The sequence below is a fragment of the Lissotriton helveticus genome, chromosome 3_1, assembly GCF_964261635.1.
Source record: "Lissotriton helveticus chromosome 3_1, aLisHel1.1, whole genome shotgun sequence".
Lineage (NCBI taxonomy): Eukaryota > Metazoa > Chordata > Amphibia > Caudata > Salamandridae > Lissotriton > Lissotriton helveticus.
Window position 1 is genome coordinate 981070271 of NC_136061.1, and position 19269 is coordinate 981089539.

The 19269-nt window shown below is 52.2% G+C and overlaps 1 protein-coding gene across 6 annotated transcripts in view; it reads right to left on the reverse strand.

The window, feature by feature from the left end:
• PCNT (pericentrin) overlaps nt 1-19269 on the reverse strand; it is a 1333356-nt gene that overhangs the window by 605972 nt on the left and 708115 nt on the right. For 5 of the 6 annotated variants that reach the window (XM_078681435.1, XM_078681433.1, XM_078681434.1 and 2 more), the window contains one exon: nt 10676-11791. The exons of the other annotated variant lie outside the window; for it this stretch is intronic. In XM_078681435.1, coding sequence (XP_078537561.1) covers nt 10676-11791 — 1116 coding nt within the window. The remainder of the gene's footprint in view (nt 1-10675; nt 11792-19269) is intronic. 6 annotated transcript variants of the gene reach the window in all.

Here is a 19269-nt window from a genome sequence, read left to right on the forward strand (position 1 = left end):
CTTCTCCTTTTCAGGGAAGCAGGGGCCAGTCTGGAGCAACCAGACCAGCGTTGGAAATTCAAAGGTTCGTCATCATAGAGGCCACTAGCCAACGGGCAAGTGACCGGACAGACTCGTCGAGCAGGAAAATGCAGAAGGGCCCCACGCAGAACTCGTGGAGTGTGGAGGGCTGATCTTCGGTGCAGTTGGTGTTCGGGTTGGGGCTTCTCAATCCCCAATGCACAACTTCGAGGGTGCCTCAGAAGTTGCACGGAAAGCAATTCGCTGGCTTTCCAAGATGGCCGGTCCCACGTCTCGCGTCGCCTCCACGGGTCTCAGCTTTGCTGTGGCTGTGGATCGGGTTGAAGGAAGTCTGGAAGTCCGGGTCTTGTCAGGCTCTGTGTTCGGGCTCCGGCGGGAGCAACGACAAAGCAAACCGTTGATCGCTTGATGGTGCCTGCTTGCACAGGGTAGTCACTCCTTGACCACAAGGGAGATTCTTCAGTATTCTAGTTGCAGTAAAATGTCGAAGGTCTAGAGTTTCGTTTCAAGTTTCAGTCAGGATAAATCTAAAGTCTTGGGACTCAGCTCCTACCTATATACCAAATTTAGGGGCTGGATTACCCTTTGTCCAGTTTCGCGCCAGAGCTGGGGCTGGGGCTGGAGTGCCCCAGCACCGGTTTGAACTGGACTATGCATGGGACACCTTGTGTGCCCCTGGCAGTGTCTCATTTCATTCAGCCCTCCCTGCCCCAATACACTATGGCCTGTCTGGGGTGGTGCTAGCACCTCCCAAGACAGGAAACCTATTGTCCAAGCCTCCCTCGCTGGAAGGGCTCCCACCAGCAGGGGGGGGTCACACTTGTGTCTGTGGCAGAAGCATCCATTTTGTGATGCTGAGGCTCTGGTTAACTTTAACCGGGATTAGTAGGAACAACATGTCTTCTTCTAGAAGGGTGGAATGCTACCCCCGTCGCCAGAACTGGCGAGGGGGTAGTATTCCAAAGCGTATGACACCTTACACGACATGTTTTGATAAAGCCAAACCAAAGTTAGCAATAACCGCGAGGATTATAATGTACTTAAGAGTATATGGTATGGCTATATCATAGAACAGCTATAAGGACATGGTTCCGAAAGCTGCAGACAGGCTCAGCTCATGCTAGAGCCTCATCTCACATAAAACCAAGCACTCTGCCTTCAGAATTGTTAAGGCCTGCCATAGGAGTGACTTATAGGTGAATATGTGTCTATATATAATGGTAGGTATAGGAATACTATACCTAAGCAAGGGGTGATTACACCACTTTGCTCCAGCTGAGTGATCAGCCAGTTGTGTCAGATTGGATGGCCAGCCAGGGGTGGCATAATACATGCTGCAGCCCCTGGTAGGCCTTGGGTGCACCTATGCCCTGGGTACCTATGGTACACTGTACAGGGACTCACATGAGTGACCCAAATCCCAATTGGTGATGTACCTAAAGAACAAGTTACTTACCTTCGGTAACGATATATCTGTAAGAAACAGTAGTTAGTATTAGATTCCTTACCTTAGAATATCCCCAGGCGTCAGTCTGGATCCGGAAACTTTTGCGTAGCAGTACCCCTGCGCGTCGGTAGGCGTCGTCTGCAGGCGTCCCCTGCGGCTCCGCGTCGTCGGCGTCGTGCGCCGTGATGACGTCGCTGGAGTATATAGACGCCGCCTCCGCGCGCTGACGTCAGTTCTTTGCACACAGCTTTTCCGCGCCAGAACACGCAGAGCCATGTGAGAACCAACACTGGTGCCATTTGAAACTAGGGCCCTGAAAGGGATGTCCTTAACCCTAGGTATCAGTTCGCAGAACGGGGAGGATGGGTGGGGCGGTAAGGAATCTAATACTAACTACTGTTTCTTACAGATATATCGTTACCGAAGGTAAGTAACTTGTTCATCTGAAAGAAACAGGTTAGTATTAGATTCCTTACCTTAGAATAGATACCCCAGCAATACCAACCCCGGTGGTGGGTCTGCGAACCAATACAACCTACACCAGAAAGTCCTGGAGGACCGAACGGCCAAAGAAGCCATCTCTCCGGACTTGACTGTCCAGGCAGTAGTGCCTCGCAAAGGTGTGCAGCGAGGCCCACGTAGCCGCCTGGCAAATGTCCTGCAAAGGGACTCCCCGGCCCAGGGCAGTAGTAGCCGCCGTAGCCCGAGTGGAATGGGCCCGCAGCCCAACAGGAGGCTCCTTCCGAGCCAAAGAGTAGCATGCTTTGATGCACAGGACGACCCACCGAGAGATGGTTCGTTTCTGTACCGCCCTTCCCTTCTTCTCACCCACGTAGCCAACAAACAGTTGGTCATCCACCCGGAACTGGCGTGTGCGATCCATGTAAAATGAAAGCGCACGTTTTGGGTCCAGACGATGGAGCCGCTCTTCATCCTTTGAAGGATGCGGAGGCGGGAAGAAGGAGGGCAAGGTGATGGACTGCCCAATGTGAAAAGCAGAGACTACCTTGGGCAGGAAAGAAGGTCTAGTCCTAAGAACCACCTTGTCAGGATGAACAGACAAGAAAGGAGGTTGAACAGAAAGGGCCTGGAGCTCACTCACTCTCCTGGCAGAGGTGATGGCAACCAGGAAGGCCGTCTTTAAAGTGAGAAGACGGAGAGGACAGGAATGAAGAGGCTCAAAGGGAGCACACATCAGGAAAGTCAGAACCAGGTTCAAGTCCCACTGAGGCATCACGAACAGAGCAGGTGGATACATGTGCGTGATGCCTTTTAAGAATCGCAATACAATAGGGGACTTGAATAAAGATGGCTGATCAGGTAGCCTTAAGAAGGCGGAAAGGGCAGAAAGATAGCCCTTGATAGTGCCCAGAGCAGAGCCCTGCTGGGCAAGGGAAAGAAGGAAGAGGAGAACCTCAGACAGAGGGGCAGAAAGGGGGTCCACAGCCTTTGCTGTGCACCATGCCACAAATCTGTTCCACCGGCAGGCGTATACCGACTTTGTGGAGGGACGCCTGGCTGCCAGAATAACATCACAGACTTCAGGAGGCAAGTCAAATGGCCTCAACTGTCGCCGCTCAATCTCCAAGCATGGAGGTGGAGACTGGACAGGTTCGGGTGGAGGACCGTCCCCTGCTGCTGCGACAGAAGGTCCTCCTGAAGGGGCAGGCGGATCGAGGGACCGACTGTCATGCTGAGTAGCTCGGGATACCAGTACCTTCGAGCCCAGTCCGGAGCCACAAGGATAACTTGGGCCCGGTCGCGCCTGATCTTCTTCAGCACTCTGGGCAGAAGTGGTATAGGCGGAAAGGCGTACAACAGACCGCAACTCCACTCGCGCCGAAAGGCGTCGCCGAGCGAGTGCCGTCTTGGAAACTCCAACGCGCAGAACTGATGACATTGCGCGTTCTCTTCTGTGGCGAATAGATCTAACCAAGGCTCTCCCCATTGCTGAAAGAGGCCTCTCGCCACGTCCGAGTTCAGACGCCATTCGTGATCCACCGAGCACCGACGGCTGAGTTCGTCCGCCCTGGCGTTCAGAGAACCTGCCAGGTGTCGAACCGTCAGAGTCACGCCCTGACGTTCCAGCCATTGCCAGAGACGCAGAGCCTCCTGGCAAAGGGTCCACGACCCCACACCGCCCTGTTTGTTGCAGTACCACATGGCGGTGGTGTTGTCCGTGAACACCTGCACTACACTCCCGTTGACAAAGGGGAGGTGTAGGAAAGTAAATCCCTGACTATGGTTGCCCCCAACTTTTTGCCTGGTGTTTTGCTGGTTTTCTGACTTAGTTGACCTGAGGCCCTGCTATTCAGGACCTCAGGCCCACTGCTCTCTCTGTAAAATGGATTCCATGTACCTTAGGTACATATCTAAATTGGATACTGAGTCACCTTATCAGTCCCTGTACAGTGTACCTTAGGTACCCAGGGCATAGGTGTACCCAGGGCCTACCAGGGGCTGCAGCATGTATTATGCCACCCCTGGCTGGCCATCCAAATCTGACACAACTGGCTGCTTGACAGCTGGGGCAAGGTGGTGTAATCACCCTTTGCTTTAGATATAGTATACCTATATCTAACCCTAAAATGGACACACAGATCTCCTATCAGTCACTCCTATGGCAGGCCTTAACAATCCTGAAGGCAGAGTGCTTGGAATCATGTGAGATGGTGCTCTGGCATGAGCTGAGCCTGTCTGCGGCTTTCGGGATCCATCCCTTAGCCGTTTCCATGATATCGCATACCATATACTCTTAAGTGCATTATAATCCTCGCGGTTATATGCCAACTCTGGTATCGCTTTATCAAAACATGTCGAGTAAGGTGTCATACGAATTGGAATACTAACCCCTCGCCAATTCTGGCGACGGGGTTAGCATTCCACCCTTCTAGAGGGACACGACATGTATGTAACCCCTAACCCCGGTTAAAGTCAGACAGAGCCTTAGCATCCACAAAATGGATGCTGCCACCGAGACACAAGTCTGCCCTCCTGCTGCTGGGAGTCCTCCCAGAGCAGGAGATAAGGACAAAGGGTTTCCTGCCAGGGGCGGTGCCAGCACCGTCCCAGACAGGGTTTTGTGTATTGTAGGTAGGCAGGGCTTTAGAGGAAGGTGACTGCACGTGGCACCCCGGTGCTCACTGTGCATAGGCTGGCTGGAACCAGTTCCAGGGTCACTCCAGACCCTGTGCTGGGGAAAAGCCCGCCAAGGAAGTGGGTGTAACCACCCCCCTCCTAGTCCCACCCATAGGGCAGGACTTAGTCGCGTGCCAGCCCCCTTTTACAGGATAAAGGTAGAGACTGGCCCCCTTCCAAATCAGATCATCTTTGAATCCTGAAACTACTTTCTGCGAAAGGAACTCAAGACTTCTTCCTAAGATTTCTCCCTTGTGACTAAGGAGTAGTCACCCTGCACCCGCAGGCACCATCTAAGAACACTGCGGTCTGCTGCAAGTCCTTCCTCCGGAATCCGACTGCCCAGCTCGACGAGAACCGGCTTTCCTGGCACCTCTGACCTCTACCTGCATCATCAGTCACGCTGAGATTCGTGGGTGTGACGAGACCTCGAGGGACCGGCCATCTTCAAGACTGCACGACTTCTTTCCAGCAAGCCCGCCGAGTGAATTCCTGGTGAGTGCTTTGGGGTCCGAGAAGCCCCCACCCTGAGCAGCTCCAGCACCGAAGAGCAGCCCCCCAGCATCTCCACGATCTGCGTGGGGCCCTTCTGCTTTTTGCTGCCCACCGCGTTGTTTGGCTACTAGCCCGCTGGCTTGTGGCCTTCCTGACGACGCCCGACGACATTTCTGCTGCTGGTCTGGTTGCTCCAGACTGGCCCTTGCTTCCCTCCATCTGAGAAGTACCCTGGACCCTCCTGGTCCACTCAAGACGCCATTTTAGGTCCACCGCGTGGGCCTTGCATTTGCCAAGACTTGTTGCCCAATCCTGGGTCCAGCGACGTCGACAGCAAGAACCTTCGTGGGACAGCTCGCACCTCCATCCTGGTCGCCGACAACGCCTCCTGGTCCGAGAGACTGCAGAGCTCAGCAGCGCCCACTCACCTGACTGCGGTGACTTTGCCCGGTGCCATCCTGGTGCCCACTTAATCACTGGCTAGTGATTCAAGAACTTGGTCCCCTCTGCTTTCAGGTTTTCTTCTTCCTTGATCCAGGCTTGGATCCATCGAACTTTTCCTCACTGGTCGCCTGCCAGCAACTTCTTCCTTCCAGGCTCCTGGTCCGGCAACGAGATCCCCGACGTCTTTTCAGACCTATGCAGCTGCAGCCCCTGGGCTAGGTAACTTCGGCACTTCGGTGTTCCCGCATAGCCTTACTATCCTAGGGTTAGGATCCACTGTCGTTTTCTTCCTACCAGGTCGGGTTCGCCCGTGAACACTAACTTTGCCTTTACTAGCCTCCATAGACTTTGTCCCGCATCCCGCGTGAGAGTGCACACTCTGCACCCGAGTCCCCTGGGTCTCCTAGTAGTAATCTAACGATTCCCTAGTCCAGTCCTAGCGATTCCAAAGCCTATTAGAACTGTTACTTACTTGCTAGTAATTCGCATTCCACTTTTAAAGTATATGGTTTTTCGTGCCCCTCGGGCATTTGTGTATAACGTGCTAACTTAAGTATTTTCGTAAGAGTTTTGTTGTGTGCCTAGCACCCTGTCCTCATAAAGAGTACAGGGTTGTTGTGATTCTAATAAATACACTGTTTATTTTCATAACACTTGTGTGGTGTCCTTTCACTGGGTGTTCAAGGGGTAATGTGATGGTAAAACAGCTGGCTTAACACGCCCTCTAGAGTCTTAGCCTTAGACTGCTCGTATCCATGCTACTAGGATAGCTGGTCTATAAGGTTGACTTACAACCAATCATCAATAAGGGTTGTTTGGACTGATATATAGTGATCACTAGAATAGTGAGCACTGCACATCAGGCCAACTTCTCACAGGAGGAATGCCTTCAGTGCTAGGCGAATCGCCCGTAGCTCCAACATGTTGATATGGAGCCGGGACTCCGCCGGAGACCAGATGCCTCTGATCTCCGCCTCTCCCAAGTGGCCACCCCAGCCCTGGAGGGACGCGTCCGTCACAACCACGTGCTCCGGTTGGGGAAGGGAGAGGGATCTGCCTCTGACCCAATCGCGGTCCGTAAGCCACCACTGCAACTGTCTCGCAGTGCCCTCCGAGATCAGGACATGGTCGGATAGGTTGCCCTGATGCTGGGCCCACTGAAACTTCAGGTCCCACTGCAGAGCCCGCATCCGCCACCTGGCGTGATACACCAGTAGGATGCAGGAGGCCATCAGCCCCAGAAGCCGCAGCGCCAACCTGACCGAAACCCGGGATAACGGCTGAAAGATGGGAATCAGAGCCTGAATATCCCGGACCCGCCGTTCCGGGGGATAAACCCGAAACTGCGCCGAGTCGAGAACCGCTCCGATGAAAAGGAGATTTTGAGAGGGACACAGGTGTGATTTCGGCACATTGATGGAAAACCCCAGCTCGTGCAGGAGGTCTGCCGTCGTCTGAAGGTGGTGGACGACTGTCTGGGGCGAGCCCGCCTTCAACAACCAGTCGTCGAGGTAGGGGAAGACTGAAACCCCTAACCGGCGCAGATGAGCTGCGACCACCGCCATCACTTTCGTGAACACCCGTGGGGCGCTGGTAAGGCCGAATGGGAGCACGATAAACTGAAAGTGCTCGTGGCCTACCGTGAACCGCAGGTAACGCCGGTGGGCCGGCAGGACGGGGATGTGAAAATACGCATCCTGCAAGTCCAACGCTACCATCCAGTCTTGTGGGTCTAGAGCAGCCAAGACCTGAGCCAAAGTCAACATCTTGAACTTCTCCTTCCGGAGGAAGCCGTTGACGTTCCGCAGGTCCAAGATAGGACGCAGGCCTCCCTTGTCCTTCTTGGGTACCAGAAAGTAGTGGGAGTAGCAACCACACCCTACTTCTGGCCCAGGAACGCGCTCGATGGCCCCCTTGGCCAAGAGGGCCGTAACTTCCTCCTGCAGAAGTGTCAAGTGGTCCCCCGACACACGGTGGTTCTGCGGTGGCATGGCTGGAGGAGTGGACTCGAAGGGGAGGGCATAGCCCCTTCGAACGAGCTGCAGCACCCACCTGTCCGATGTTATCGCGCGCCAGCGGGAGTGGTGATGGCGAACCCTGCCACCCACTGGCGTCACGTGAGCCCGAAAGCTCGGACTAGGAAGGCTTGGATGCAGCAGCGGAGGGAGGCGTGGACTGACCACGCCGCTGGCCTCTACCGCCACCACGGCGGAAACCACGGCCGCCACCGCGCTGGGGAGCGTTCTGCGGCGCGTGGCTGGCAGCACGTGTGGGACCGCCCCTCCCTTGGCCACGAAAGGGGCGAAACGAACCCGTCTGCTGGCGCTGGGTCGAAAGACCCAAGGACTTGGCCGTAACCCTGGAGTCCTTGAAGCGCTCCAGCGCGTGGTCCGCTTTGTCACCAAACAGGCGACTGCCATCAAATGGCATGTCCATGAGTGTATTTTGGACGTCTGGCGAAAAGTTGGCAGATCTCAGCCAAGCATGGCGACGAATCGCCACCGTCGTGGACATGGCCCGTCCCAGGGAGTCGGTCGTGTCCAGACCACAACGGATCGAGTACCGCGCCGCATCCCGGCCTTCAACCAAGGCCCGGGTGAGCTTGTCCCGCACTTCCTGGGGGCATTGCGGCAAACACTCTTCGACCGTATCCCACAGGGAGTGGGTGTAGCGGCCCAAGAGGCACGCGGTATTACAAGACCGCAGTCCAGCGCTCAAAGAGGAAAATACCTTTTTACCAAACTGGTCATACCGCTTTGATTCCCGATCGGGCGGAGCCGACGGAAATGCGGACTGCGAAGTGGAGGCCTGGATCACCAGACTCTCCGGGGAGGGATGGGTGGATAAAAAGGCAGGGTCGTCCGAGCATGGACGGTGACGCCTTGCCACATTCCGGTCAACCGGTGCACCGGAAGCGGGCCTGGACCAGGTGCCCAAAAGGACATCCGTCAGGGCCTCATTAAACGGCAGCAGAGGCTCCTGGGGGCATGACTGCGGTTTAAATACTTCGGTCAGAATGTTCGGTTTGACCTTCGCGACGGGGAGCTCAAGGTGTAAGGCCTTGGCAGCCCTCATCAGGACCACTGAATAGGCAGCACCTGCCTCAGACGCCACAGGGGACGGGGAGACAAACCCAGGGTTGGGCGACTCGTCCAGGCCACTGGCATCACCCAGATCACCTACCCAGTCCACATCATACTGGCAGGCACGGGATAAAGGGTCCTCAGACCCCTCCCAACCCTCTCCATACTCATCCTCATCATACCCATATTCTGGGTCGACGATATAGACATCGGGGTCAACGGGCCCCATCGGCGTCGAATCCGGCGTCGGCCGACGCCGGTCCGACTCCGTGTCCGGAGCCGGGGAGGGAATGGGGGTGGCGCCGCGCGGCGTCGGTGCCGGGGACCCGACGCCGGCCGGAGCCGACGGCGGAGTCGCTGCACCACGCGGAGGCGGTACCACGGGTTGGCCCAAAGGAACCGACGCCGGAGAGGCCGGGAGACCAGCCGGCGACGAACCTGAGGGACCCAGCGGCGCCGGGACCGGAGCCACCGGCGGCGTCGGGGCAGAAGCACCCGAACCGCTCGGGCCCCCAGACGGGACCGACGGCCCCGCAGGCGCCGTAGGCCCCGCCGGAGGAGACCTCGCCCTCATAGCAATGAGGAAGGCCTCGATCTCCTCACGCGACGCGCCTTCCCCAGGGACCGACAGGTATGGGGTAGACGGCGTCGGTGACCCACGCGGGCCCGCGGGGGTGGGGCCACCCGAGCCCCCGGCCGCATCACGCGGGCGTCGGGGGGAGTCGGGGGTGCGATGGCGACGCCCCGACTTCTTGTGCTTACCTGACGAACCGGAGGAATGGTGGCGACTCCCGGAGCGCCCATGGCGGCTCCGCGATCGTTCCCTCGACCGCTCCCTCGACCTCCGACCGGACCGGGACCGCTCTCGACGCGGGGCCGACACTCGGAGCTCGAGAAGCTTGCGGGACCGCTCCCGCCTAGCTTTTCCAGTCAAGGCCCGACAGTCGACGCAGGACTCCACGTCGTGGTCCGCGCCCAGACACCGGAGGCAGAGTCGATGGTGGTCGGTGACCGACATCATGCGGTCGCACTCGTCGCAGCTCTTAAACCCAGGCATCCTACCGGCACCGTAGAAAGATTAAGTTTTACAAACACTTGGTCAAAAGACCGGAGTACTGCTCTTCGGATCTGCGCTAACTGGCGCGGAAAAAAGAAGAACTGACGTCAGCGCGCGGAGGCGGCGTCTATATACTCCAGCGACGTCATCACGGCGCACGACGCCGACGACGCGGAGCCGCAGGGGACGCCTGCAGACGACGCCTACCGACGCGCAGGGGTACTGCTACGCAAAAGTTTCCGGATCCAGACTGACGCCTGGGGATATTCTAAGGTAAGGAATCTAATACTAACCTGTTTCTTTCAGATGTACATGGTGTTAATTTTAGAGAGCGAACAGCAGGGCTGTGGGCCTGATTAGCAGGCCCACAGCCACATTAAGTCGAAAACCAGTGAAGCAAAAAGCAAAAAGTAGGGTGACCTAGGACATAGGAAAGCAGACCCTACTCTCCTACAGTCCTTGCTAGAAGCATGGGAAAATTCACTCAGATGACTCCGTTTACACAACTACTCCATCAGCACATGGTTCTTGAAACTACATTAATTTTTGTACTTAAAGAAATGCAGTGGTTACACAAAAAATGTAGGAATATTTACAAAACAATGCAATCGAGACATTTCAACGAAGAGCATCAACATGGGCAGGGCCTGAAGGAGATACAGAGATGCTCACACAAGAAATGTACTGTAGTTTTACGGGCTAGTTTCTAGTGACAGAGTCGCAAATACTAGTGAAAGAGTTTACATACTGAATGATCTGACTAACATTCAGTAAGGAAAACACAAAGGGGTTGAATATCTGCTCTTCAACTGATGCTCGTCAAAAACCTTGCAGTGACTCTTAAATGTATTCCTGCCAATAAAGGTCAGAGACACATTCCTAGCGGTTTTCTACCATAGAAATGATCACAATGCATGATTTGGCACAGGATCTACAGTTATATTTGAAATCACTAAGTGATGAAAAGGAATAAAGGAATTGTGTACATACCACCATGGCTTCCAAGGTCTGCTCCTCAGACTTTAGGTGAGAGGTCAGGGCCTCAAAGCCCTTTAGTTTCTTGGTGAGAGCCAGAACCTTCGAATCCCGCTCAGTCAGTTTTCGTTGGAGCTCACTTATCACATCAGCAAGACCGTTTTCCTTTTCTTTGTAGCCAGGCAGCAGAGCCCAAAGCTCATTTTGCGCAGAGCGCAGAGTCTGCAGTTCTCTCACATTTTCCTGGATTTGGGCTTGAAATTTTGCAGAATTGGCCTGAAGACTATCAATTTCCCTGCAGTAGTTCTTTTCTTTCTGATGTAGGTCTTCCAGTAGTAAAGCTTGCTTTGTACTCTCTAGTCTGACAGCCTGTAACTGTTCTGCCTCGCTCTTAAAGATGGCCTCTCTCTTTGTAAGCTCTGTCTGCAGCTCAGCCACCTTAGCAGTCATGTATTCACAATCAGTCAGTTCAGACATCCTTTGCTCTTCCAAGGTCTTCAGTTGCAGCTCTCTCTCTATCAGAGTGGCTTCTTTCTCCCTGAGCATGTCCTCAAATGCCTGAATCTTAGAAGAAAGTATTTCTATCTCGGAATTCCTCTCGGACAGGTGTGCCCTCAATAGGTCATATTCTTCGCGAAGGGTATTGTAGTTCAACCTTAGGGAATCCATTTCCTGGAGCTGTTGACTTGCTGACATTTGCACATTTTGAAGGTTCTGCTCCAAAATGTTCATCTCAGTCCTGAAATGGGAATCCTTTTCTTCCAGCTCTTGTTGCAGAGCCTTTCGATTAGAACTTACTTGGTCAAACTCCTCTTGAAGTGCCTTCAGGGCAGACTCCAAAACCTTGTTTCCCTGTTGGCTGTCTTCAGGTGACTTCTGTGACCCCTTTCGGAGCTCATCCTGAAGGTTTTCCACTGTCCCAAGCCCCAGCTCATCGAGGTTATCCTGACTGTCACTGACTTCATGACGAATAGGACCTAAAAGTGCCAGCTCCTGTTGCAGTTTCTCAATCACCTCATGTAGCTGTTCTACCTCCTCATCCTTATCCATGCGTAATCGCTCTTGGTCCCCACGAAGGTGCTCGATACATGATTTTAGTTCTTCCATCTCAGCATTCTCATAGTCAACATCCTAGAGAATAACAAAAAAATAAATAACTACCTGTAGGAAAGTTTATTGATTGTAGACCCTTCATTATAGATTCTACTTAGCCGTTTCCCATTAGGAACAAAAGACTATCACATGACAAGGTTCAGGATACTCATCTGATGCGGCTGAGAAGATACCAGAGCTTCTGCATCAGTGGAAGACAGAGCAGGAGGAGTAATTAAAGAATCTAGAAAAAAGTTTGCATGCTAATGTCAGAAATGTGGAATACCATTTCTGCAATTATCGGAATTCTGGAAAATGAACAAACATTCCTATGTGAAAAATATATTTGGCACATCTAGGTGGTCATCTTTGGCTACAGTGCGATGGTAATGAAAAATCGTGATAAAGTGGGCCTTATTAACTTTGACGTATGCAAATGTTTTCATTCAGATGTGAATGTACTACAAGGAATTTCTATTGGGCCACTTCCATCTTAAAGCCTACTTTCAAATGCTCATATTTGTTTGGCTGAATTGGATTCCTAGAAGGTGATTGAAAAGCTGAAAATAATTTTATTTTGAAATCTGTACCAAGTTTACAGAAACTTCGCTTTTAAAACATCTATTCTTTAGGATTCAAGTCATAACACAGTCCTACTTGAGACCATCTATGTTGGGGGGCCTCAGTGCTAAAGAACAAGTTACTTATCTTCGGTAACGATATATCTGTAATAGACATACATCAGTTATAGATACCTTACCTTAGAATTACCCCCAGGCGACAGACTGGAGCTGGAGAAATTTTTTCATAGCAGTACCCTTGCGCGTCAGTAGGTAGTGTCGATTGACTCAGCGTTCGGCGTGGTGATCACCGGGATGACGCCGCAGAATCTACTTAGACGCCGCCCCTGCACACAGACATCAGTTCTTTACACAACATTCCACGCCAGAAGCACAGACATGCAAGACAAGACATTAGGTATTATGTTTTTGCTGTTGCAGTTTATAGCGCGAACTCGAACCGAAGGTGTTCGGAGCGCTTTACACGAGCACCAGTTATGTTACAAAAGGACATACCGTACTATTTCTTTTTCGGCACTAGGACATGAAGTGATTTGCCCAGAATAACAGGATGTTGAGAGCCGACGCAGAATGTATGTTAAATTTGATTTACGGTACACATCAACTGAGGTCAGATACACAATTAAAAAGTGGTAAAACAGATATTTTCCGCCATGAACACAAGAAACAACAGCCCCTATGCAGGACTGCGTTGGAATGCGCTGGAAGTGGGGGTAGTCTTATACGGCGAGTACAGCACGAAACCTACATTTTATCAAGAAAAGTAGGGGGTCGTCTTATACGCCGGGTCGTCTTATACGCCGGAAAATACGGTAAGTAACTTATCCTTCTCTTCCAGGGGATCCTCATCAGTAGTCATAAGGACTGGATAGAATAGCAAAACCATCAACCACCTGCAGACAAATGAGAACACATAGTGATTCAAGCAACATCATCAGAAAAAATCAGCTGTTGAACAGATTTCTCAAGGAGGCTTGCCCTACTTTAGTGTCCGCTCTGGTATCTGAGCCAAGACAATAGTGTCTTGTAAACGTGTGTACTGATCTTCAAGTAGAGGCTTTGCATATCTCGGAGAGAGGTACATTATTGAGGAAAGCAGTTGTGGCTGCTTTTCCTCTTGTGGAATGAGCTTTGGGAGCGGACAAGAGAGGTTTCCCTGCCAACTGATAAGCTAATTTAATGCAAGAAACTATCCATCTGGAGATGGACCTTTTTGTCGCTGGGAAACCTGTTCTGACTGAACCATAGTTGATAAAGAGGTGATCAGCCTTTCTTATAGACTTCGACCTTTCTAGATAGAACTTCAACACCCTTTTAAGGTCTAACGAGTGAAGGGCCTCTCCGCTGGGTTGGAGGGGTTCGGAAAAAAGGTCTGGAGTGAAATTGTTTGATATACGTGAAAATCCGATACCACCTTGGGAAGGAAGGACGGATGAGTGCTGAGCACCACCCTATTGAGATGGGAAACCAGATAGGGTTCTTTGGAGCAGAGAGCCTGAATCTCACTCACCCTACGAGCTGAGGTGATAGCCACCAAGAACACGACCTTCCACATAGGGGTTGCAAGGTCGCCTTGTGAATAGGTTCAAAGGGCGGACCCATCAGCCTGAACAGTACCAAACTCAGTTCCCAAGGAGGTGAAGGGGGCTGCACCAGAGGGCACACCATCTTAAGGCCCTGAAGGAAATCCTTTACCACTTGTAACTGAAAAAAGGAGGGTTGAGAAGGCGAACGCCTATAAGCCGTAATGGCCGCTAGGTGCACTTTGGTGGAGGAGAATTTCAAACCTGCTCTTGCTAGATTAAGTAGATGAGGCAAAACTACATCCTCCTGCCCCCTGGTGGGACTACAATTATTTTGCACACACCACATGTAGAAGCGTTTCCATTTGCCAGCGTAGGAGTACCTGGTGGAAGGTCTCCTTGCCTCTTTCAGTATAGACATACAGTCTTGAGATAGACCTGGATGACCATACTGGAGTACCTCAGGAGCCATGCTGCCAAGTTCAGTGATGGAAGGTTGAGATGATGGATCCTCCCGTTCATCTTGGACGGCAGGTCCGGTCTGCACGGCAGCCTCCAGTGTGGCTTCTGTGACATATGTAGAAGGTCCGGGTACCACCACTGCCTCGGTCATTCCGGAGCCATCAGAATCATTGTGGTGTCTGAGTGCGACAGCTTGGTCACCACTTTCGGGATGAGAAGCAGGGGTGGAAAATCGTACACAAATGCCCCGGACCAGTTGATCCAAAGGGCATTCCCCCTCGATCCTGGTCGGTAGTATCTTGAAGCTTGGAAGATGTCGACCACTTCGTCATTGAGGACCCAGTCTTGGTGCCCTGCAAAGTGGCGACAGCACGTCCACCTGTGAATTCTGCTCCCCTGGCAGATGAACTGTTGTGATGGATAGCTTCCTCCTCAGCAGCCAGTTCCACAAAGTCCTCGATCAAGTTCCCCCCTGCTTGTTCAGGTAGTACATTGTGGTGGTATTGTCCATCTATACTAGGATGGAACTCTCCTGAATCGAAGGAAGGAACGCCTTGAGAGCCAGGTGAACCGCCCTGAGCTCTAGCATGTTGATATGGTATAATTGCTCTTTCGAGGACCATAGGCCTTGCGTCTGAAGAGAGCCCATGTGGGCTCCCCATCCTCAGAGACGCGTCTGTGATCAGAGTCTGAGATGGAGGAGCTTGATGGAATGGAACTCCTACTTCCAGGTTGTCTCTGTTCATCCACCATGGAATTGAAGCTTTGGCACCCTTTGATAGACAGACTTTGTATTCCCAGCGAGACGACCTCTGGTCCCACTTGTCCTCCAGATCCTGCTGTAGAGGATGCATTTTCAATCTGGCATTGGGCACCAAAAAAATGCAGGATGCCATTGATTCGAGTACAGATGCAATCTGCCGTACTGACGACCAGTTGCTTTTTAGAATTTTCCTACACTTTCGGATGAGGGATAATTGTCTCTCCTCCGAAGGAAACACTCTTCCTTGGCTCGACGTCTATCAGTGCTCCCAAATAGTGGATTGTTTGAGTGGGCTGTTGCGTTGACTTTTGGTAGTTACGTGCAGGCCCAGTTTTTGACGGAGCCGTAGCCGTGGTTCTTCACTCCCTGGGACGGGCCCTATATCAACCAATCATCTAGATAAGCCTCAGAGCAGCTGCTACCACGACCATGCACTTTGTGAACACCCGGGGAGCAGATTTTAGCCCGAAGGGCAGCACCTTGACGTGATAATGGGATGTTCCAACTACAAATTTTAGATATTGCCAGTGATGTTGATTTATCGGTATATGAAAGTAGGCATCCTGCAGATCCATCGAACACATCCAATCTTCTTCGCGAAGGTGAGGATACATTTGGTGGAGAGCCAGCCTGCAAAACGTTTCTCGTTTGATGGTCTTATTCAGTGCTCTTAGATCCAAAATGGGTCTGTACTCCGACTTTTGACCTTTTTTTCTTTCACCAGGAAGTATCTGGAATACACTCCCAGACCTCTTTGTGACCGCTGGACCTTCTCTATAGCTGATTTTTGGAGAAGGATGCCCACTTCCCTCTGTAGCAAGTTGACCTGGTAATTTGATGTTGTTACGGGAGGGATTGAGGTGGGATGACGTCGGAAACGTAGAGCTACCCATTTCGAATCGTGGTCAGCACCCATTGGTCTTTTGTGATGTCTAACCACTCTTGTACATGATTTGCCACACTTCCTCCTACTGGAGCGGTGCACGGCACTGGAGGAAGCAGAGACTCATTGCTTTGCTGGAGATTTGGTGGAGGACTGATGCTTCCCTCCTCTTCCCCTGTTAGATCGGCGATTTTGAAATTGCGATCTCTGCTGACCTTGTTGGTTCTGGTTCTTTTGCCCATGAGGGAGGGTTTGAACCCTCTTTTGGAATGATCAGCGGTCAGTGTTGCGGTAGCGATGACGGAACTCTTTATTTTTCTCCAATCCTACCGCCTTCAGGGTATCCATCTCAATCTTCATCCGCGCCATCTCCTTATCGGTGTGTGGTTTAAACAGCGATGACCAGGAAAATGGTAGATTAACATTCTGGATTGCGCCTCTGGCTTCAGAGCTGTTAGGCGAAGCCATGAAGATCTCCTGGCACAAATTCCGTGTGCGCATGAATGCGCTGAGAGAGTCGCTCCATCCGCCTCCGCACTTATCACTTGGTTCGCCACCAAGCCAGACTTCCTCCAAGTCTTTTCGGTCCTCCTTGGGTAGGTTCTCAAAGAACCGTTGCATTGAATCCCATAGTGCTCTATCGTATCTTCCCAATAGAGCCGATGCACTGGAGACTTTGAGCATGGATGAGGAGGTACCACATACTTTCCTACCCCATGAGTCCTGCGTCTTGCTCTCCTTGTCCGGAGGGACTGTGGACGAGAGACCACCAAATGAGTCTCTAGCTGCAGCCACAATTACGGAATCCGGTTTTGGATCTGACTTTAAGAACTCTGGATCATCCACCGACGGGCAATACTTCTTAGGAAATCTCACCGGTGCAGTCTTCAGAGTGGCTGGTGTAGGAGGATGGATATCTGACTATGGTTACCCCAGATTTTTTGCTTTGTGTTTAGCTGGTTTTAGACTTAGTTGGCCTGGGATCCTGCTAATCAGGACCCCGGGCTATCTGCTCTCACTGTAAAATGGACTCCATGTACTTTAGGTACATCTCCAATTGGATATTGGGTCACCTTATCAGCCACTGTATAGTGTACCATAGGTACCCAGGGCATGGGTGCATCCAAGGCCTACCAGGGGCTGCAGCATGTATTATGTACATGTATTATGCCACCCCTGGCTGGCCATGCAAACTGACACAACTGGCTGATCACTCAGCTGGGGCAAGGTCGTGTAATCACCCCTTGCTTAGGTATAGTATTCCTTTATCTAACCTTATATATAGACACACTTATTTATTTATTTATTGTACTTCTAAAGCGCATCTGTCACCTTGCAGGCATCCTGGCGCTACAGTCACTCCTATGGCAGGCCTTAGTCCTGGAGGCAGAGTGCTTGGTTATGTGTGAGATTGTGCTCTAGCATGAGCTGAGCCTGTCTGCAGCTTTCGGAACCATGTCCTTATAGCTGTTCTATGATATTGCCATACCATATACTCTTAAGTGCATTATGAACCTCGCGGTTAAAAACTAACTTTGGTTTGGCTTTATCCAAACATGCCGTGTAAGGTATCATACACTTTGGAATACTACCCCCTCGCCAATTCTGTCGACGGGGGTAGCATTCCACCCTTCTAGAGGGAGAAGACATGTTGCTGACTATCCCGGTTAAAGTTAACCAGAGCCCCAGCATCACAAAATGGATGCTGCTGCCACAGACACAAGTCTGACCTCCTACTGCTGGGAGTCCTTCCAGTCACGGAGGTTTGGACAATAGGTTTCCTGCCTGGAGTGGTGCGAGCACCACCCCAGACAGGACTTTGTGTATTGGAACAGGGAGGGCTGAATAGAATGAGATACTGCCTGGGGCACACTAGGTGCTCCATGCATACCCCAGTTCAAACCGGTCGCTGGGGCACTCCAGCCCCAGCTCTGGCACAAAACTGGACAAAGGAGAGGGGGTGTAACCACCCCCCTTCCTGGTCCCACCCATAGGAGGGACCTAGAAAGTAATCCAGCCCCTTTTAGTTGTATAAAGGTAGGAGCCGAGTCCCAAGACTTTAGATTAATCCTGACTGAAACTTTGACACGAAACTCTCGACCTTCTATGATCTACTTAGCAAGAAGACGACTGAAGAATCTCCCTTGTGGCCAAGGAGTGACCTCCCTGGGCAACCAGGCACCATCCAGCAAATCAACGGCTTGCTTTGTCGACGCTTCCCGCCGGAACCCGAGCACAGAGCCTGACAAGACCCAGACGTCCAGACCTCTCTGACCCTCTCTTCACATCTGCAGCATAGCTGTGATCCGTGGAGGCGACGAGACACATGGGACCGGACATCTTGAAAAGCCTGCAATTTGCTAAGTGTACAGCTCCTGAGGCATCCTCGAAGCTGTGCACTGGGGATTGAGAAACCCCAAACCCAAGCTCCACCTGCACCGAAGATCAGCTCTCCACGAGTTCTGCGTGGGGCCCTTCTGCCTGTGTTCTGCTAGACGCGTTGTCCGGTTGCTGGCCCGTTGGCTAGTAGCCTCTGTGACGACAATCCTTTTGAATCACCTCGTTGGTCTGGTTGCTCCAGACTGGCCCTTGCCTCGCTGCAAAGGTGAGGCACCTCAGACCTTGCTGGTCTGCACCAGAAGCCTTTGTTGTATCCTGCGTGGGTTGCCTTTGCGAAGGCTTGTTGACTCCAATCCGGCAGTCGACCCCTCCATCTGCGAGAACCTTCCTGGGACAGCTCCTCTCCAGTACCTGGTCGTCGTCGTCCTGGTCCATGTGGCTGCAAAGACAAGCTTCAAGACAGCACCTGATTACTCCTCGACGTCGTCTGGTTCCTTCCTGGTTCCATCGGGTCACTGGCTAGTGACCCAGACTCTGTCCCCTTTGCTTTCAGGTCCTCTTCATCCTCGATCCACCCAGACATCTTCCTCCTGGTCGCCTGCAGCATCTTTTCCTCCAGGCTCCATAGGACTCAACGACTAAACCCGACATCTTCACACCTATGCACCCGCCGTCCGTAAGTGAGGTAACGCGGGTACTTTGGTGCTCCCACGGGTATGGACTATCCAAGTGTCTAGGTTTTTAGTTGTTTCCTCCTAGCTAAATCGGAAGTGTCCTAAATCCTTCTTTTTCTAAACTCTAAGTTCCCATTGACTTTGCATTGACTCCCGCGTGTGTGTAAAGACACTGCACGCGCTGCCTGTGGGCCTCCTACTTCTAAACTATTGTTCAGATAGTGTGGCCCGAGCGATTCCCTAGACCCTAGGCCTTTCCTTTTCTCGTGACGTGGTACTTATACCACTTTC